The 22,245-nt window shown below is 50.6% G+C and overlaps 2 protein-coding genes across 6 annotated transcripts in view; one reads left to right on the top strand and one right to left on the bottom strand.

Annotated features, from left to right (window-relative positions):
• Positions 1–22,245, top strand: part of LOC138249549 (interleukin-1 receptor accessory protein-like) — a 2,044,856-nt gene that overhangs the window by 1,250,789 nt on the left and 771,822 nt on the right. The window lies entirely within an intron of this gene.
• The window catches only part of LOC138250213 (uncharacterized), a 446,562-nt gene that overhangs the window by 325,794 nt on the left and 98,523 nt on the right, over positions 1–22,245 (bottom strand). For 2 of the 5 annotated variants that reach the window (XR_011194909.1, XM_069204806.1), the window contains one exon: positions 11,939–12,930. The exons of the other annotated variants lie outside the window; for them this stretch is intronic. Coding sequence is in view for 1 of the 2 variants with exons in the window: in XM_069204806.1 (XP_069060907.1) it covers positions 12,428–12,930 (503 nt within the window). In the remaining variant the exon portion in view is untranslated. Of the gene's footprint in view, positions 1–11,938; positions 12,931–22,245 lie in introns of those variants that run through there. 5 annotated transcript variants of the gene reach the window in all.

Raw genomic sequence — 22,245 nt, 5'->3', positions numbered from 1 at the left:
GGTGCTTGTGGTTCTTGCAGAATTCCCTATCATGACTATTCTGTCTTTCTGGGGTAGTAGGGTAACTTTACTCCTACTTTTTAGGGTCTTGGGGTGGGGTATCTTGGACACCCTTATTGTTTTCTTACAGTCCCAGCGACCCTCTACAACCTCCCATAGGTCTGGGGTCCATTCGTGATTCGCATTCCACTTTTGGAGTATATGGTTTGTGTTGCCCCTAGACCTCTGTCTACAAATTGCATCCTATTGTGATTCTACATTGTTTGCACTACTTTTCTTATTGTTACTTACCTGTTTTGGGTTTGTGTACATATAATTTGTGTATATTACTTACCTCCTAAGTGAGGGTATCCTCTGAGATACTTTTGGCATATAGCCACTAAAATAAAGTACCTTTATTTTTAGTAACTCTGAGTATTGTGTTTTCTTATGATATTGTGCTACATGATATAAGTGGTATAGTAGGAGCTTTGCATGTCTCCTAGTTCAGCCTAAGCTGCTTTCCATAGCTACCTTCTATCAGCCTAAGCTGCTAGAAACACCACTATTCTACTAATAAGGAATAACTGGACCTGGCACAGGCTGTAAGTACCACAAGGTACCCACTATAAGCAAGGCCATCCTCCTACATTGGTGGTGCAGCGGTGGGATAAGTACTTGTAACTGCTTTACCACTTTGTCATTTGGTGCTTTTCATAAGAAAATCATATACCAAATAGTTCAGTATATGTACATTTAACCAAAACAGTTTACTTCTCTGCTTTAAAACTTTCTACTAAGTTTCTGAAAAGTTCTGAAAACTTTTAAAAGTTTGAAAAAAGTTTTTTCTCTGTGCCTTCTAAAGTTCTAAAACTTTTTCTCTCACAGACCTTGAACCTTTTCTATCATGTCTTCAGTAGAGCCCACTCCCAAAACTGTTAATGCAACATATGAGAGTTTAAACTATAAAAGTGTGAGGGGTCTCTGCCTGGATATAGGTTTAAGTATAGGTATGAATCCAACAAAAGAGTTTCTCTTTAACCTGCTCATAGAGGATGACCAGAACCAGTCTGGTGCATCACGGGAGAGGGTAGAAAAAGGGGAGGCTTCCCAGTCAGACTCAGAGGAGTTCCCTGAAGAGGCTGGGGAGGGATCTTACAAAGTCCTGCTGCTCCCTAGCAGGCCACCTAGTGACACTGGTAGTGTTAGAGGGTCACACATTAGTAGGGCATTGTAGGAGGCTGGCCTGGATTGTAGTGGGTACCAGAGGTACTTACACCTTGTGCCAGGTCCAGTTATCCCTTATTAGTGTAGTATAGGTGTTTCTAGCAGCTTAGGCTGAACTAGGAGACATGTAAAGCTCCTACTGTACCACTTATATCATATGCACAATATCATAAGAAAACACAATACACAGAGTTACTAAAAATAAAGGTACTTTATTTTTATGACAATATGCCAAAAGTATCTCAGTGAGTACCCTTAGTAAGAAGGTAAGTAATATACACAAGTTATATGTACACAAACCAAAGTTAGGTAAGTAATAGCAAGAAAAGTAATGCAAACAGTGTAGAATTACAATAGATTGCAATAGGAGCACATAGGTATAGGGGCAACACAAACCATATACTCCAAAAGTGGATTGCGAACCACGAATGGACCCCAGACCTATGTGAACTTGTAGAGGGTCGCCGGGGCTCTAAGAAAACAGTAAGGGTTAGAAAAATACCCCACCCCAAGACACTGAAAAGTAGGAGTAAAGTGCACCTACTACCCCCAGAGAGCACAGAAGTCGTGATAGGAGGATTCTGCAGAAAGAACAAACACCAGCAGTGCACTGACAACGGATTTCCGGACCTGAGTACCTGTAAGACAAGGGGACAAGTCCAATAGTCGCGCAGTGTCCGGGGGGGGGGGGGGGGGGGGGGGGAGCCCAGGAAACCCCAGCTGAAGGCGCAAGGAAGCTGCCACTTGTTGGAAGAAGCCTGGAGTTCTGCAAGAAAGAAGAGGACTAGGGACTTCTCCTTTGGAAGATGGATGTCTCACGTCGTGATGAAGCTTGCAGAGGTGTTCCCTTGCAGAAAGACTGCAAACAAGCCTTGCTAGCTGCAAGTGTAGCAGTTGAGGTTCTTGGGTGCTGCTGAGGACCAGGAAGGACCAGGATGTCGCCTTTTGGAGGAGGAGACAGAGGGGGAGCTCAGCAACTCAGGGAGCCCTCAGAGAAGCAGGCAGCACCCGCAGAAGTACCTGAACAGGCCCTTAGAAGAAAAGTGAACTGGAGTCCATGCAAAGTCACAAAAGGGAGTCCCTTGACTCTGGAGGACAAGTCAGAAGGTTGTGCACTGCAGGACAGAGTGCTGGGGACCCAGGCTAGGGTGTGCAGAAAGGAAATCCTGGAAGAGTGCACAGGAGCCTGAGCAGCTGCAAATCACATGGTACACAGCTTTGCAGTCTAGCGTGGGGGGCAAGGACTTACCTCCACCAAACTTGGACTGAAGAGTCACTGGACTGTGGGAGTCACTTGGACAGAGTTGCTGTGTTCCAGGGACCACGCTCGTCGGGATGAGAGGGGACCCAGATGACCAGTGATGCAGTCTTTTGGTGCCTGCGTTAGCAGGGGGAAGATTCCGTCGACCCACAGGAGATTTCTTCGGAGCTTCTGGTGCAGGGTGAAGGCAGGCTACCCCCAGAGCATGCACCACCAGGAAGCAGTCGAGAAAGCCGGTAGGATTAGGCGCTACAATGTTGCTGGTAGTCGTCTCGCTACTTTGTTGCGGTTTTGCAGGCGTCCTGGAGCAGTCAGTGGTCGATCCTTTGGTAGAAGGTGAAGAGGGAGATGCAGAGGAACTCTGGTGAGCTCTTGCATTCGTTGTCTGAAGAAAGCAGAGACCCTAAATAGCCAGAAAAGGAGGTTTGGCTACCAAGTTAGGAGGATTGGCTACCAAGAGAGGTAAGAGCCTATCAGAAGGAGCCTCTGACGTCACCTGCTGGCACTGGCCACTCAGAGCAGTCCAGGGTGCCCCCAACACCACTGTTTCCAAGATGGCAGAGGTCTGGGACACACTGAAGGAGCTCTGGGCACCTCCCCTGGGAGGTACTGGTCAGGAGAGTGGTCACTCCCCTTTCCTTTGTCCAGTTTCACACCAGAGCAGGGCTGGGGGATCCCTGAACCGGTGTAGACTGGCTTATGCAAAGATGGGCACCATCTGTGCCAAATCAAAGCATTTCCAGAGGCTGGGGGAGGCTACTCCTCCCCAGCCCTTCACACCTATTTCCAAAGGGAGAGGGTGTAACACCCTCTCTCAAAGGAAATCCTTTGTTCTGCCTTCCTGGGCCAGGGCTGCCTGGACCCCAGGAAGGCAGAAACCTGTCTGAGGGGTTGGCAGCAGCAGAAGCTGCAGTGGAGACCCCGGAAAGGCAGTTTGGCAGTACCCGGGTTCTGTACTAGAGACCCGGGGGATAATGGAATTGTCCCCCCAATACCAGAATGGTATTGGGGTGACAATTCCATGATCTTAGACATGGTACATGGCCATGTTCGGAGTTACCATTGTGAAGCTACACATAGGTATTGACGTATATGTAGTGCACGCGTGTAATGGTGTCCCCAAACTCACAAAGTCTGGGGAATTTGCCCTGAACGATGTGGGGGCACCTTGGCTAGTGCCAGGGTGCCCACACACTAAGTAACTTTGCACCCAACCTTCACCAGGTGAAGGTTAGACATATTGGTGACTTATAAGTTACTTATGTGCAGTGGTAAATGGCTGTGAAATAACGTGGATGTTATTTCACGCAGGCTGCAGTGGCAGGCCTGTGTAAGAATTGTCAGAGCTCCCTATGGGTGGCAAAAGAAATGCTGCAGCCCATAGGGATCTCCTGGAACCCCAATTCCCTGGGTACCTCAGTACCATATACAAGGGAATTATATGGGTGTAACAGTATGCCAATGTGAATTGGTAAATTTAGTCACTAGCCTGTTAGTGACAAATTTGGAAAGCAGAGAGAGCATAACCACTGAGGTTCTTGTTAGCAGAGCCTCAGTGAGACAGTTAGGCACCGCACAGGGAACACATATAGGCCACATACTTATAAGCACTTTGGTCCTGGCTAGCAGGATCCCAGTGACACATAAACACACTGACAACATATGGTTTTCACTATGAGCACTGGGCCCTGGCTAGCAGGATCCCAGTGAGAGAGTGAAAACACCCAGACATATACTCACAAACAGGCCAAAAGTGGGGGTAACAAGGCTAGAAAGAGGCTACCTTCCTACATGGTGGCATTGACTTTGCCACCTTGGTTGCTTGTCCCCTTAATATGGGTAAGTACAAGCAACTATCCCTAGTCAATGGTGTTGAGGTTGAGGCCTACAGGGACGCAGGAGCCAGTGTAACTATGGTGATAGAAAAACTGGTCCACCTTGATCAACACCTACTTGGTCAGCAGTACCAAGTGACTGATCCCCACAACGACACTCTTAGCCACCCCATGGCTGTTGTGAATCTCAACTGGGGGTGGGGGTTACTGGCCCAAAGAAAGTTGTGGTAGCCACTGAATTACCTGTAGATTGCTTACTGGGCAATGATTTAGAGACATCAGCTTGGGCAGAAGTGGAGTTGGAGGCTCATGCAGCAATGCTGGGCATTCCTGGGCATATTTTTGCTTTAACAAGGGCTCAGGCCAAGAAGCAAAAAAGACGGGGAAACTTAGATCCTGGAACAATGGACCAAGTGCTCCCAAAAGCTAAGGATAGAAAGGGTAAATCCCTGCCCACTATCCCTCCCTCTACAGAAGCTCCCCTTTTGAGGACGAGGAATCCTCTCCCTGTGCAGAACCTACACCAGAGGAGCTGGCAGCAGACACTGCTGAGCTTTTGGGTGCAGGGGGCTTGCCAGGGAAGGGCTGAGTGTGGCACAGCAAACCTGTCCCATATTAGAGGGTTTAAGACAGCAAGCTGTCAAACAGCAGAATGGGGATGTCAGTGATAGCCATAGGATGTACTGGGAAGATAACCTCTTGTACACAGAGTCAAGGGACCCTAAACCTGGACCTGCCAGGAGATTGGTCATTCCCCTGCAGTACAGAGAGTTTCTTCTTACCCTGGCACATGACATTCCTTTGCCTGAGCATTTGGGCCAGACGAAAACTTGGGAAAGACTTGTCCCCTTGTTTCACTGGCCTCATATTTCAGAGGACACAAAAGAGTTTTGTCGCTCTTGTGTGACCTGCCAAGCCAGGGGCAAGACTGGTGGCACTCCAAAGGCCCCTCTAATTCTACTTCCAGTGGTTGGGGTGCCCTTTGAAAGGGTAGGGGTTGACATAGTTGGCACCCTTGACCCTCCAACAGCTTCAGGCAATAGATTCATCCTTGTGGTAGTGGACCACGCCACTAGGTATCCTGAAGCCATCCCCTTAAGGACCACTACAGGTCCTGCAGTGGCAAAGGCCCTCCTGGGAATCTTTTCCAGGGTGGGTTTTCCTAAGGAAAGGTATTATAATGGGACTCTCTGAAAAACTCAGAAGGAGATGGGATGTCCTGTTACCTTGCCTCATTTTTGCTTACAGGGAGGTACCCCAACAAGGAGTGGGCTTCAGCTCCTTTGAACTGCTCTTTGGACACTCTGTAAGAGGTCCACTTGCTCTTGTGAAGGAGGGTTGGGAACAACCTTTAAAAGCTCCTAAATAGGACATAGTGGACTATGCACTTGGCCTAAGATCCAGAATGGCAGAGCATATGAAAAAGCCCAGTAAAAACTTTCAGGCCAGCCAGGAGGTGCAAAAGAAATGGCATGACCAGAAGGTTGTCTTGACTCAGTACCACCCAGGACAGAAGGTGTGGGTATTGGAGCCTGTGGCCTCAAGAGCACTCCAAGACAAATGGAGTGGACCCCATCTAATTGTTGAAAGAAGGGCGAGGGTACTTATTTGGTAGACCTAGGCACTGCCAGGAACCCCTTTAGGGTGATTCATGTCAAATCGCCTAAAACCCTACTATGACTGGGCTGATCTGACCCTGCTCATGGCAACCGATGAGGGACAGGAGGAAGAGAGTGACGCTCTCCCTAATCTCTTCTCCACCACTGAAGCTGATGGCTTAGTGGAGGGAGTAGTCTTAGCAGATTGTCTCACTGCAGAACAGAAAGACAAATGTGTCAATATCTTAAGCCAGCTTTCTGACCTCTTTTCACTAGTACCAGGTACAACTTTCTGGTGTGAACATACAATTGATACTGGAGACAGCTTGCCTGTCAAAAGTAAAATTTATAGGCAGCCTGGCCATGTCAGGGACTGTATTAAACAAGAGGTGCAGAAAATATTGGACTTAGGGGTGATTGAGCCTTCAGAAAGCCCCTGGGCTAGCCCAGTTGTGCTTGTACCAAACCCTCACACCAAAGATGGAAAGAGGGAGATGAGGTTTTGAGTAGATTATAAAGGGCTCAATCAAGTAACGAAGACAGATGCTCACCCTATACACAGGGCAGATGAGCTCAGAGATACACTGGCTTCTGCCAAGTATCTAAGCACTTTTGATCTAACTGCAGGGTATTGGCAGATTAGTTTATCAGAAGATGCTAAACCCAAGAAAGCATGTTCAACCAATGGAGGGCACTACCAATTCACAGTAATGCCCTTTGGTTTGAAAAATGCACCTGCCACTTTTCAGAGTTTGGTGAACACAGTCCTGCAAGGGTTAGAAGCTTTTAGTGCAGCATATCTAGATTATATTGCTGTCTTTAGCTCAACCTGAGAAGATGACCTGGTCCACCTATGGAAAGTTTTGGAGGCCCTGCAAAAGGCAGGCCTCACTATCAAGGCCTCAAAGTGCCAGATAGGGCAGGGGAAAGTGGTTTATCTGGGCCACCTGGTTGGCGGAGAACAGATTGCACCACTACAGCGGAAAATCCAAACTATCATGGATTGGGTTCCCCCAACAACTCAAACCCAGGTGAGAGCCTTTTTAGGCCTCACAGGGTACTATAGGAGATTCATAAAGAATTATGGCTCCATAGCAGCCCCTCTTAATGATCTCACTAGCAAGAAAATGCCTAAGAAGGTATTGTGGACAGCCAGCTGTCAGAAAGCTTTTGAGGAGCTCAACCAGGCCATGTGCTCTGCACCTGTCCTAAAAAGCCCTTGTTGCTCCAGGAAATTCATTGTACAGACTGATGCATCTGAATTAGAGGTAGGGGCAGTACGATCACAACTGAATTCTGAGGGCCAGGATCAACCAGTTGCTTTTATCAGCAGAAGGTTGACCCCTAGAGAAAAGCATTGGTCTGCCATAGAGAGGGAGGCTTTTGCTGTGGTCTGGGCACTGAAAAAGTCGAGACCATACCTGTTTGGTACTCACTTTATTGTTCAGACAGACCACAAACCTCTACTTTGCCTAAAACAAATGAAAGGTGAAAACCCTAAATTGTTGAGGTGGTCCATATCCCCACAGTGAATGGACTATACAGTGGAACATAGACCTGGGAGTACCCACTCCAATGCAGATGGACTCTCCAGATATTTCCACTTAGACAATGAAGACTCATCTGGGCAAGGTTAGCCTTATTGTCCTTCATTTGGGGGATTTGTGTAGGAAAGTACCATCTTGCCTGGCATGTTACCCCCATTTTCACTGTTTGTATGTTTGTTTTTGCCCATGTGCCACTGGGATCCTTCTAGGCAGGACCCCAGTGCTCATAAGTATGTGCGCTGTATGTGTTCCCTGTGTGGTACCTAACTGTATCACTGAGGCTCTGCTAACCAGAACCTCAGTGTTTATGCTCTCTCTGCTTTCTAAAATTGTCACTGCAGGCTAGTGACAAATTATACCAATTCTCATTGGCACACTGGAACACCCTTATAATTCCCTTGTATTACCTAGGTACCCAGGGTATTGGGGTTCCAGGAGATCCCTATGGGCTGCAGCATGTCTTTTGCCACCCATAGAGAGCTCAGAAAACTCTTACACAGGACTGCCACTGCAGCCTGAGTGAAATAACATCCACGTTATTTCACAGCATTTTCACTGCACACAAGTAGCTTATAAGTCACCTATATGTCTAACCCTCACTTGGAGAAGGTTAGGTGGCAAGTTACTTAGGCCCATATTTATACTTTTTGACGGAAAACTGCGCCGGTGCAGTTTTGCGTCAAAAATTTACCGCCAGCTAACGCCATTTCAGTGCACCTTGCGGGCGTCATATTTATACTTTGATGCACAGTGGCACAAACCACAGGTGTAAGTCATTTTTTTTACGCACACCGCAGCGTCAAGTCGTAAAGCAAAACAACGTTAATGCAGCAGAAATGACTGTGGGTCGATTTACGACCCCGCAAACTGTATATGCGCCGTTTTTGACGCAATAGCGTCAAAATTCCCCACAAACACAGCCATTTCAGCAGAGGAGAGCCAAAATGGATCCCAGGTGCCTGTAGAGACCCCAGGAAGATGACAACAGACCAGGAACCAGTCAGGAGGACCCACACAAGAACCAGGACAGTTTTAAGAAGAAAAGAAAGTGTTGCTTCCGTGCAGAGGAACAGGAAATTCTGGTTAAAGAGGTGACGGAACACCAGCACCAACTGTTTGTCACCTCAAAGTTGCCAATCAGTAGGAGAGAGGCAATATGGCAACAAATTGTTGACAAAATTAACAGTGTGGCAGAAGTACGCAGAACAGTCATTGAGTGCAAGAAACGCTGGTATGACTGCAAGAGCAGGACCAAGAAAAAGATGGCCAGGAACAGGAAGGCAGCACTGCAGACTGGAGGTGGGAGCCCAGCACACCAGGAGGCCCTGGACCACATGGAGGAGTTGGTCGCAGCCGTCATCCCGGAGGAGATCGTCACAGGGATTCAAGGACAGGACAGCGCAGACTATTAGGAGACAACACACATGCAGGGTAAGTCGCATGGGGAATTAAAGTGCACTCATGTCAACTACAACTGGGGGGGATACTGACCACAAAATGCATGGAGGTCATGATATACATGGAGTGGCATGGGTAAAGGGGTATGGCATGGGGGCATGGCCTGTACAGAGAGAAGCTGGGGCACACCATAACACAACACCAACAACAGTTCCATGGGGGTATGCTGCCATGCCAACGATGGAGCAAAGGGAAAGCCACGCCAGGAGGGAAGGGCACAACGTCAAACTGACATCCCATCACACGTCAGCCACTATACCCCCTACATTAACTAGGGCCCAATTAACAACCTCTAGCCATACCGACACCTGGAATGAAACAGTGACAACAGTTGCCACTTCCACCTCCGCTGTGTGTGTAGCTCAAGTAGCCAATGGTAGTAACGTCCCCATGGATCATACACACATAAATTAGTGGGTTGAGGATGACAACTTTAACAATCCCCTGAAACAAGAGAAATGTTCCAGTCCTGTCAAATGTGAATGCCCATAGTTGCCGCAAACATCCGCCAATGCCATCAACATGAGGAGCCACACAGCACTAAGGTCACACCCATGTTACATATGTCAGGGTCCACCCTGTGCCTGGCTCACAGTGCAACATTCCAAATGTCATACTGCTCAGGCAACAGCATTGAGGGGGAGGACAAATGCAACTGGTCACTGAAATACACCTGCACAGTCAGAGGAGGAAATAGGACACTGCTACGACTATCAGGGAAATCCAATCTCCACACATTCCCCAACATCAGCTATACGCATTACCAATGCTAACATCCATATCGTGCCATAACAATGCTATGCATAGAATATGCAACATTTCAACTACATATAAGTGGATGTGAAAGATCAGAGACTGGGGCAGGTCCATATTGTTAAGTGTGCTGCTAGTGCCATCAGAGCACCCACAGCCAGTGAAAGGTCTCACCATGAGAAAGGATGTAGACGGAGGGTTGAGTAGGACAAGAAGGTGGCAATGCACTATTTGGCCTAAGACAGCACTAGAGGAGATGATGCCGACAAGTCTAATAACTTACCACAATACATGTGACATGCAGGTGGGGTATAGGCCTGGGAGAATGCCCATCTGAAAGACTGGAGCAATGAACAGGAAGCAAGATCACAATGTGAAATCATCACAAGGCAGGCATGTCACATGACCAATGCCACAACACAGACACACTAATTGAAGCCTATTTCATTGCAGAGTATGATAGATCTCCTGCGGATATGCCTGTCCAGGACTACCCTGATGACATGGATGACGAGCTGACAAACATCAGCCACCAGACCCTCCAAGATGTCCTTGGAACCCTCCAGACCCCACCTTCAGTCACAAGGAGGAGCACGGAACAAGCAGCCATCACAGAGGACCCACCCACAACCCCAATTGTAAGACCTGCCAGCTCCAATACAGCTGAGGACTCAGATGACACAGGCACCAGCTTTGCGAGAACTGTAGTCGGAGTACAGTGGGAGCTGGTCAAGGAGGTGCGGATGCAAACTATAGCAGCCAGCCTAGAGGGGGTGCGTTTGTGCATGATGTCAACTGAAGAACAGGCAGCAGCTATGCAAGGGTGAACAGCTATCTTGCAGGAACTTGAAAAAAGGCTGAAGGAAATCAGCACAGCTGTAATACAGTTGACCCAACACCTACAACAGCAATCATGTCAACGCGTGCACAAATGCAAAGTTGAACCCCTCAGGGCCGACCTGGCTGCCTACCTTCGTGATGTGGCTGCTATTCTCAAGAACCAGCAGATCCTCCTTGCAGCAGTACTGCCCTTAAGACCTTCACAGGTAGCAGTGACAGGGATGTCTGACTCCACGTCTTCTAACACTGAGGTGTGTGTTGCCCCTTCACAACCACCACCACCAAGGAAAGAGGAGGCAACACACACATCAGAAGAAGAAGACATGGAACAGATCCCATTCACACGTAAAAGTACCCGGAAGCACTAGTCCCTGCCACATGGCCACCTATTACCAAGGTCCAGCGCTTTGTAACATGCCAGTCTTGCAACAACTGTACTCAATGACTGTTCTGTAAACCACTGTATATCTTGTCAGCCTGCCCAGTGCTTGTCTCTCTCTTACTCATTGGCAAATCCTGTCCCTCTGCACTGTCTGACACATCACCCCAGCATGTCAAACGCATTTTCCTTTAGCACTTGTGTAGGATCACAATGGAAGATGTCACTATAATGGACTCACAATCACGAACAATGTACATATAGTACTACAGCACTTTTCAATAAATAGCACTTACACAACCACTTTGTCTCTGTGTAATGTGACACATCAACCGTGCAGTAGATCACTGAAATTTGCCTCCTGTCAAATTACATAGCTTGTCAATGCAACTGTCCTGAAATAATGTAGTCTGCTAACTATGCACAGTGGCCTCGATTGCACCATGCTCTGGCCTTCCTGAGGGTAATATCTGATGAAAATAGAAACCATACAACATAATGCTGTGTTGGACAGAATAATGCTTCCTCAAGGGATATCTAAGCCATTAAATAGTGGCAGCAAAATGTTGGCACCATGCAGTACTAACACATATAACATTGCCCACAAATCTAAGCCAACAGTCAACAAACTGCAATAATGAAGATGTCCAAGTTTACATCCAAATAAGTAATCATGCCGAACAGTGTCACAAATGACCTATGTGAGTCATGAACACGATACTACAAGAGTGCTTACTACCACTACCACTAATACCTAATAAGGGTTTCCTTGAACATCACACTGCAGTCAGACGTAACACAGTGTCCCCAATCATAAATCTGGAAGCACTGTATGTGACATTGAAAACATACTTAATTAAAAAAAACACGTTGGGATCCATAGTAACTGTGATTGGTGGTTGCAATGAATGGTCTAATCTTTGCAAGGTAGCTCTGGGGTAGCTGCCAATGTTACAGCTCAGCTGGGATTTGTCCGTAGCATAGGACACAAATGTAATACAACAGAATTCATGTACACTTATGCCAAGGCCCTGATCTACAAGCATTTCACACATACTGTAAAGGGTTCACTAGATATTTATTAAACAGTAATAACAGAAGAGAAAACTCGGGGAAAAGCCTTACATACCCTAATTTACCCTAACTACTCATTACCCACAACTGTCCCTAACTAACCTAAGGTAAACTAACTTATCACATGTAACAAAATGTTCTAAACATTAACCCCCTACCCCCCTTATGAGACGGGATACATGGAGGACAACAGATACTAACCTACACACATACTATCCTATACTAAACAAATATATATTGTTTTGTAATTAAAAAAAAAAAATTATATATTTATTTTTATTTTCAAAACACACAAGAACCCTAACATAGCCCCCCACCCACCCACACACTCAAAAAGAAAAAATTTAAATACTTAGGACCCCCCACCCACTAACTCTAACTAAACTAACAGCATATACTAACCTAACACTAAGCCCCCTAAACCCACAAAGTATAAGAATAAGGAAAGAGGAGGGAATCATGTCCATCAAAAAAGTCTAGAGGTTGGCCCTCCGGAGGGTCTGCTTAATGGACCGCACCCGCCGGTTGATATGGCTGACATCCTGCGGCAGGCGACTCATTTTCCTGAGGACACGGTCCATTTTGCGCTGCATGTCCACAAAAGCAGCAGGGTCAATTGTTGCAGCTGGGGTAGTCTGGGTGCCAGCGGTGGAAGTGTGGGGCCGTGTATGGTCAATGCCTTTGGGCTGCCCTGAAGGTGGTCCAGTTCCAGGGCCTGGAGCACTTCCCGATGTTGTTGGCACAACGGTCACAGCTGTTGCTGGTGCCACCTGGGTGGTAGTGGTGGTGGTGGCGCTGGTGGTGGCTGTGGTGGGCAAAGAAGGGCCACCCTGTGGGAATGCCCTCCAGGCTCCTGAGGCCCGTTCGGTCCTGTATCTTCGGGCCAGCCTTCTGTACCCCGACTCTTCCTGCAGTATATGTTGGTACCACATTGCCCGCCTCTGGAATTCACGCATCTGGATGGGTGTCATATTAGCAGCTGTGAAGACAAATGAAAAAATTTACATTAGGAACTGCATTGTGTGAAATGGCAGAAGAAGTAAATCAGACAGTACATCTACTGTACTTGTAACAGCTCCTATCATCATACAGATCATTGAATGCCCCTGAGGAAGTACATGGCAGGCCAGCCTACAAAGGTTGTATCACACATAGCACATCCAAACCCTACAAGATGGGTAACAACTGGCCTGATTTTGGCATCAGAGTTCTGCCAGTTGTCAGCTAACAATCATGCTGCACATCCTCCGCCAATGCCAGGGCTACAAATGTCAGTGTACGGGATGGAAATCTAGGGCCACATGATCTGCAAGTTGTAAATGGACTTGCTATTATAGTACTCATGTGCTAAACCTGAGTGTGTGTATACTAGGTTCAGGCCAAAGATTCACTGATTTACATGTCTGTGTAACAAACTTGTATCATCTGTCCTAGGTACACTATTCACAAACCCATGCCTGTGTTTGAGGGTGAGGGGTTGGAGAAACAACTAACATTTTCAAACAACATGGACACCCAGGAAGCTTATGAAAGCTGGACATGTGTTTGGCTCAACACACACACCACAGGTAAGGTGTATCTACAAATAGGTGACAGCAAACCCTTGAACAATCCCAGCGCCACACATGTCTGGCAATGCAGACCTTTGTCCACATCATATACTTCCAGTAAGCCATGACTTACAACTAACACAGAGATGCAAGAGCAACCCTGGCCATGATTTGCATGCACACCTAGGCCATTGCACTCAAGTGCCACATACTTGTGGCACTACATGTGCAGCTACATGCTGCTAGGAAGTTCAACCGACAGTTTAATTGGTACATTATTGAATAGGGAAGCAGAAGTCTGTGGGTAAGCATTTTGCAGCCCCATTCTGGGAGCATGTGGGTCTGACAGGCTGACTAAATCACAGATTAGGTCCAGTGCGACTCTTGCTAATACAAGTGTTATCCACATGACTCATACCCATTCACATTGCAGGGCCTACAGGACTGACCTAGAATCCCTAAATAAGACAATAGGATAAGGATTAGCCAACTCGAAAATGGTGAGAAAATGAAATCCTACTCATGGAACAAGGCAAATGATGGGGCAGCGCATCACAACTTGCTATTTGTTCAACACACAGGAGTCCATCACACATCACCAGCAAACACAACACATAACAGACATATCAACACTTACAGGAGTTGTCGGGGTCCTCGAATGAAGCCACCTCACCCACAGTGTAGGGTGCGGGTCCACCTGTAAGGCATGGAAGGGAGAAATGTGCTCCAAATCTGTGCACTGACCAACAACTCCAAAGACAAATACTATGGGGGTGATTCTAACCCTGGCGGTCGGTGATAAAGCGGCGGCCAATCCGCCAACAGGCTGGCGGTCCAAAAAATGGAATTCTGACCCTGGCGGGAACCGCCAGCACAACCCGCCACTTTAACACTCCGACCGCCACGGCGGTACAAACAAACAGCGCGGCGGTCACCGCCAACAGACAGGCGGGAGACAATGTACCGCCCACACTATCACAACTCACCAATCCACCACCTTTTCCGGGGCGGGAGCACCGCCGATAAAAACACGGCGGAAACAGTCTACGAACGGGAAAACGCTCACCTCTACGCACTCCACGAGGACGGAGGACAGCATGGAACCCGAATTGAACATCCTACCTGCTCTCGTCTACCTGCTCATCTACCACGAGTACGAACTCCGGCGCAGACGTCAACGGTGAGTACTGCACCTACGACACAGGGGAGGGGGGACGACGAAAGGTTACGGGAACACACATATGCGACGCCCCCCCCCAATATGTACACACCAATGCAGAGCAACAAGTCACAGTGACACCACCCAAACCCCCATAAAAAATGCAATTACATAATCAAATTGGGAATAAAAATGTATGGACAAAATAGCCTTTGATAAGTATTGGTCAACTATCAAAAATATTTACATTTAAAAAAAACTATATACACAGCAGTGGATAACCGAAGCAATTAGTCCTGCAAATGTCACGAATTTCGATTTGTCCGTGGGCCAAAGTGTAGCGACACAAGGGCAAAGCCCACACAGGAGACCTGAGTCCTTTGGAGAGAACACTGCAGGGGCATCTGATGACAAAACTACAGGCACCTCAGGGGGAAGGGAAGGGGGGGGCACCACAGCCACATGAGTCCACGACGCCAGATCCACGAAGGGGCCACCATGCCCACTGTACCATCCTGGGGAGTGCAAAGCCACAGTCTCTCAATGTCTCTACAGTGGGTGGGTTGCCCACTGTAACATCCTGGGGAGTGCAAAGCCACAGTCTCTCAATGTCTCTACAGTGGGTGGGTTGCCCACTGGACCATCCTGGGGAGTGCAAAGCCACAGTCTCTCAATGTCTCTACAGTGGGTGGGTTGCCCACTGGACCATCCTGGGGAGTGCAAAGCCACAGTCCATCAGGTGGATACATTTCTCCACTGGTCAAGGAGGATGCATGGTGTGCACAGTGAACCGTGAACAGTGCTTGCAGGAAGGGCCCAGCGGAGCGGTGCTTGAGATGAAGGGCCCAGCGGAGCGGTGCTTGAGATGAAGGGCCCAGCGGAGCGGTGCTTGAGATGAAGGGCCCAGCGGAGCGGTGCTTGAGATGGCGGTGCCCAGCGGAGCGGTGCTTGAGAGGAAGGGCCCAGCGGAGCGGTGCTTGAGATGGCGGGGCCCAGCGGAGCGGTGTTTGAGATGGCGGTGCCCAGCGGAGCGGTGCTTGAGATGGCGGTGCCCAGCGGAGCGGTGCTTGAGATGGCGGTGCCCAGCGGAGCGGTGCTTGAGACGGCGGGGCCCAGCGGAGCGGTGCTTGAGACGGCGGGGCCCTGTTCAGCGGTGCCTATCTTCACGGCGGGGCCCTGTTCAGCGGTGCTCTTCTGCACGGCGGGGCCCTGTTCAGCGGTGCTCTTCTGCACGGCGGGGCCCTGTTCAGCGGTGCTCTTCTGCACGGCGGGGCCCTGTTCAGCGGTGCCTATCTTCACGGCGGGGCCCTGTTCAGCGGTGCCTATCTTCACGGCGGGGCCCTGTTCAGCGGTGCCTATCTTCATGGCGGGGCCCTGTTCAGCGGTGCTCTTCCAGTAAGTCTAGGGAGCCAGACCTGGCCTGGACTCCCTGCTCACTCGCCCTCCGACCGTGCAGAGTCCTGGGCCCTTTGTTCTCGTCCCTTGCAGCCGGGATGGGGCTTGTGGGGCCCTCCTGCTCCGCGCTCCTGCTGTCTGACCTCTCCGCCCTGCTGCCCTTTCGCTCCTTAGATGGGGCTCTCGGGCCCTTGCCTCCCCTGGCTGTTGTGGCAGGTGAAGTGGCCGAAGTTAGCTCCGTGGGGGCAGCCGTGTCAGTCCTCTCACGGCGGCCCTTCAGTTTCCGGGTCCTCTTGCCTGGGGGGGGGCTGGATGTGTCCTTGCTGCTGAGTGAAGTGTCACTGCCGCCAAAGGGTGGACTCCAGAACCCATGCACCACTGTGACACTCGAAGCTGGGCTGGTGGTGGCTGAGGTGCTCTTGGGACTCTTAGCAGATGGAGGGGGTGGGTCAGGGGAGGGAAAGAGGTTAAGATTAGAGAGGTAATATTTCTTAGGACCAAGGTAAAGGGTAGGAGTAGTGGTGATGGAAGTGGAGGAAGAGGATGTGGTTGTAGGAGAGTCAGGTGTGCTGTCTTTGGGTGCAGGTGACTGAGACGTAGGCTGTCGTGAGGTGGTTGGCTGTTGTTTGGGTGTCTGCCTGCGTTTATGTGTCTTGGAAGAGGGGGTGACAGACACAGTGGGAGAGGACACAGGGGACGTGTAAATGGCAGTGGGGGTGGTGACTGCACGTGTGCGGACTGAACTGGAGGGTGTGGTGGTGATGGAAGCACTGGCTGATGGTGGTGTGCATGCAGGTGTGAGTGGAGACGTCACAGGGAGGGAGGAGGGAGACGAGGAGGAGGGGGACACAGAGGTGGTAGTGACTGTTGGAATGTCTGCATCTGGGTGTTGCTTGGGTGAGTGTTTGTGGGATCTGTGGTGCTTGTGTCTGGATGAGCTGCTCTTGGGTGTTGAGGTGTGTGCAGGCTGGTCTGATGGTGTGGATGGGATAGGCTGAGGAACAGGAGACAGAGAAAGGGTGGAGGCAGTTAGAAGAGGGAGGCTGGAAACAGGAACAATGGCTGCCGTCAGTGCTGAGGCCAGAGCATTGAACGATCGTTGATGGGCAGCCTGACCCGAATGAATGCCCTCCAGGTAGGCATTGCTCCGATGCACCTCCCTTTCCACCCCCTGGATGGCATTCAAAAGGGTAGTCTGCCCAACAATGATGGTCTGAAGGAGGTCAATGACCTCCTCACTGAGGGCAGCAAGGGCAACAGGGGCAGGGGCTGAGGTGCCTGGGGCGAAGGAGACGCCCGCCTTCCTGGGCGAGCGGGCACGGAGCGAAGGCTGAGGGGCTGCTGGGAGGGCGGTGCTGGTGCGCTGGGTGGCGGCTGTACCTGTAGAGGCGGGGGGCCCGGATGTTGCCGCCACCGCTAGGGAGCTCCCAACCGAGGACGTGTCCGTGTCGCTGGTGTCTTCACCGGTCCCCGTGGTGGTGCTCCCCTCGCCCTCCGGATCACTGGTGCCCTCGGTGTCTGTTCCAGTTCCCACCGGGGCCTTGTGACTTGCAGCTCCCTCGTGCTCCGATGCCAAATCTCCTCCGCCTGAGGATGCTAATGCACACATGCACAAGAAGATAAAGAAAAAGGGTGGGGGGAGAAATAAAAACAGGTTGAGTGCATGCCTTGTCAACACCGTTGGCGGAGAGGACAGACACAGGTGCCTCATGCACTAAGCCGCGCAATCGGGGTACACTACTCAGTACCTCTGACTAGGCCAACAGGTCTAGGGACAACAAACGCGCACATGTGTGATGCAGGACCATGGTTAGCTGTACTTGGCACCCTACAGAGGTGGGGGGCGGGGGCACGGGGCCATGTCTAAGGGAGGGGACTACACTACAGAAAGCGCCCTGGCCTACTGTCACCCACAGCCCTCCTCCCCCACCCAGACGCCTCCACTGCGCGTAAAGATAGCAGAATGTGCAGATACTCACCCCCTTGTGTCTGCTGTGATGTCCTCAAGCGCCCATCCAAATCAGGGTAGGCCACCGCCAGGATCCGGGACATCAGGGGGGTCAGGGTACGACTGGCACCCCTCCTAGGTCGGGAGGCCATCCCCAGCAGTGACTCGGCGGTCTTTCTGGTTCCGCGGCGGATGTCCTCCCACCTCTTGCGGCAGTGGGTGCCCCGTCTGGTGTAGACCCCCAGGGCCCGGACTTCCTTGGCGATGGCACGCCAAATGTCGATTTTCTGATGGGCGCTGACCTGTTTGACATGTACAGGGTGGGAAAGAAGAAACGTTATTTTTCTGCATGTTAGATGTGAATGCCCCCCCCCCTCCCCAACCTTGCCATGTGGCACATTCTCTCATCTGCCGTGCCTTGCACTCCTCATTTTCTTCCCACCCCACCAACTTACATCCACCCCACTCCACACAGGCATAACCCATTCAATGTGCACTCAGTTTACTTACCTGTTTGTCTGGAGGACCGTAGAGTAGCGCATACTGGGGGAGGACCCCATCCACAAGTTTCTCCAACTCTTCAGGAGTGAAGGCAGGGGCCCTTTCCCCAGTCGCAGCAGCCATTGTCACTTCCAGACCGAGGTCACAGCAGCACTTGCAGTATAGGTCCTCTCCTGTGGATGATCAGGTCTCGAGTGATTAAGCAGATAGAAAATGGCGGCCACGCCCGCGGCGGTGCGTACCGCGACCGCCGGCGCACATCGTCATTGGCAAACCCATAGGCTTCAATGTTAACCAATGCGGCTTCGTTCAGCGGTCTTCGACCGCCTACCGCCACGGTGTGCCACGCCAGCGCATTGACCTCACATCCCATTGTCACACTTCACAGGTCAGGCAGCCGCCATTTCAAGGGCCCACATGGCTTAATTTCAACTGCGTCACACAGGCCTAGGCCTTGCATTGCCACTCATACAAGCCTTTCACTGCATTTCGATTCAATTACTGTGCAAGCTGTGGTTACGTACCTGTGGGTTGCTTGACTCTGTGCTCCATGTTGTCCTTCCTAGGCACCGTCCGCTGGGACTTTCAAGGAGAAGGATGAATCCTCGCGTGTACCGACCGCTGGTGGACCTGTCGACAATGGAAGAATGCCATATAATACTACGCTACAGACTTGACCGTGCCACTATACGTGAACTGTGTGCCCAGTTGGAGCCAGCCCTGATGTCCCCCATCCGCCAACCCACAGGAATTCCTCCTCTAGTGCAGGTTCTGTCAGTCCTCCATTTTTTGGCAAGTGGCTCATTCCAGACAACAGTGGCCATGTCATCTGGAATGTCTCAGCCTATGTTTTCAAAGATTTTGTCCAGAGTGTTGTCTGCCCTGATGAAACACATGCGTAGCTACATTGTTTTCCCTGAGGAGGCTGATTTGCCCACTGTGAAGGGTGATTTCTATGCCCTTGGACATATCCCCAACATCATTGGTGCCATTGATGGGACCCATGTGGCTTTAGTACCCCCAAAAGACGATGAGCAGGTGTACAGAAACAGAAAAAATTACCATTCTATGAATGCGCAAGTGGTCTGTTTGGCCGACCAGTACATCTCCCATGTAAATGCCATGTTCCCAGGGTCAGTGCATGACGCGTATGTGATGCGTAATAGCAGCATCCCCTATGTGATGGAACAGCTACAGAGACAACGTGTGTGGCTAATAGGTGACTCTGGTTACCCCAACCTGCCTTGGCTATTGACCCCAGTGAGGAATCCCCGGACCAGGGCTGAGGAAAGGTACAATGAGGCCCATGGGCGAACGAGGAGGATAATCGAAAGGACTTTCGGGGTCCTGAAGGCCAGGTTTAGGTGCCTGCATATGACAGGTGGATCCCTAATGTACTCACCAAAGAAGGTGTGCCATATCATCGTGGCCTGCTGTATGCTTCACAATCTTGCATTGCGACGCCAGGTGCCTTTCCTGCAGGAGGATGGTCCAGATGGTGGTGTTGTAGCAGCTGTGGAGCCTGCGGAGAGTGAAGAGGAGGAAGACGACAGGGACGACACAGACAACAGGGACACAGTGATACAACAGTATTTTCAGTAGCAGACAGGTAAGAATCACCCACGCAATTATACATTTCCTTAAAGCCTCCTGCATCTCTACTTTCTGCATTTACCCCCAGTTATTTGTTGACTTATTTTTGCTTTTCCCTTCCCTTTTCAGTGCTGTTTTACCCACTGCGTGACTTCTGATTGTTTAGCCCATGGACAAAAGCGTATTGACATTGGTATGTTGTCATCACAAATTGTCTGACCATCATTGTACAGTATTGTGTAACACATTTGTAAATAATACAGGCTGACTCCTGAATATTTTAAGTGCAATGAGTGTTTATTTGTAGTGCTAGATTTTGGTGCAAGATATTAATACGGTGATGGGAGGGGGTGGAGTATTGTCCATGGCAGAGTCCAGTTCTCAGTTTCACAGGTGCCTTGTCCATAGGCCTGTGGAAGGATGGAGCAGGGGCAGTTCAAGGTTGGACAGGGTGACAATGTGGGACAGTGGGATGACATCAGGGGGTATCCTTTGCTGGCGGGGGTCTTGGCATCCTACTCTGTCTTCCTGTGAGATCTCAGGTTCCTCTTGCGGGGTGGTTGTTCTTCAGCAGGAGGTGGGGTTCTTGTGGCCTGACGTTGTGGTGGGGCCTCCTGTCCACTAGCGCCGGCGGAGGTGGTGGGCTGTTCCTGGTCCTGGCTAGTGACAGGGGCCCTTTGGGGTGCCACATGGTCCCGCAATGTGGTTTCTATCCGGGTTAAGACCTGGACTATGCTCCCCATAGCGGTACCGATGGTCGTGAGTTCATTGCTGAACCCCATGTACCGTTCCTCCTGCTGTGCCTGGATCTCGCTGAACCTGGCCAGTACCGTCGCCATCGTCTCTTGGGAGTGGTGGTATGCTCCCATGATGGTGGTGAGGGCCTCTTGGAGAGTGGGTTCCCTTGGCCTGTCCTCCCCCCCCTGTCGCACAGCAGCCCTCCCAGTTCCCCGGTTTCCCTGGGCCTCTGTCCCCTTAACGATGTGCCCACTACCACTGCCCCCAGGTCCCTGTTGTTGTTGGGGTGTTGGGTCAGCCTGGGTGCCCTGTAGTGGCGGACACACCGCTGATTGACGCGTCCTGGAGACAGAGGCATGGGCCCGCTGGGTGGGCGCTGTGCTGGTGTTCCCAGAGGGGGTTGGGTCTGCTGTGGCCTGTGTCTGTGTGTGGGGAACCGACTGTCCAGAGGTCCCAGATGGTCCGGGCTGGTCGTCAGGGTCGAGGTCGACAGAGCTGGTGTCCTCACTGGGGGGCTGTTCTGGGGGTGGGATGGACAGATCTGGACCCTCCGTAGCGGTGTGTTGGCGTTCGGGCCCTGCAGGGGTAACAGAGTATTGTTATAGTTTTTGTGTGTGCCATGGCGTGCATTTTGTGTGTGCCCTTGTCCCCCAGTGCTGCCATTCCCTTGTGGGAGGGGTTGTGAGGGTAGTTGGGGGGGTGGGGGGTGGATGGGTATGTGCAGTGGTCATGCATTGGTGATGGCTGTCTATGGTTTGTGTTGGCATTCAGGGGTTGGTGTTGTTTAGGGTGGGTTGTGCTGGTGGGACAATGGCAGGGAGGATGTGTGCTGGGGGGTTTGAGATTGGGGGTGAGGGTGGGGTTGTGGGTTGGCATGCTGGTGATTGGGGGGTTAAGTAGTTGAGATTCGACTTACCAGAGTCCATTCCTCCGTGTACTCCAGCGAGGCCGTCAGGATGCAGGATGTTTACTACCTCTTGCTCCCATTCTGTAAATTGGGGTGGAGTGGGTGGGGGTCCGCCGCCAGTCTTCTGCACAGCGATGTTGTGTCGCGACACCATGGAGCGCACCTTCCCCCGTAGGTCGTTCCATCTCTTTCTGATGTCTTCCCGATTTCTGGGATGCTGTCCCACAGCGTTGACCCGGTCTACAATCCTTTGCCATAGCTCAGCCTTCCTTGCTATAGTGGTGTGCTGCACCTGTGTGCCGAAGAGCTGGGGCTCAACCCTGATTATTTCCTCCACCATGACCCTGAGTTCTTGGTCCGAGAACCTGGGGTGTCTTTGGGGTGCCATGGGGTGGTGTGGATGAGGTGTGGGGTGGTGTTTGTGGTGATGTGCGTGGTTATGTGTGCGTAGTTGTGGTGTGGGTGATGATGTTGGGTTCCTGTGTGTGTTGTGCTTAGCGTTC

This window comes from Pleurodeles waltl, chromosome 8 (assembly GCF_031143425.1).
Source record: "Pleurodeles waltl isolate 20211129_DDA chromosome 8, aPleWal1.hap1.20221129, whole genome shotgun sequence".
In the NCBI taxonomy this organism is placed as follows: domain Eukaryota; kingdom Metazoa; phylum Chordata; class Amphibia; order Caudata; family Salamandridae; genus Pleurodeles; species Pleurodeles waltl.
This window is presented reverse-complemented; position numbering and strand designations above follow the sequence as displayed.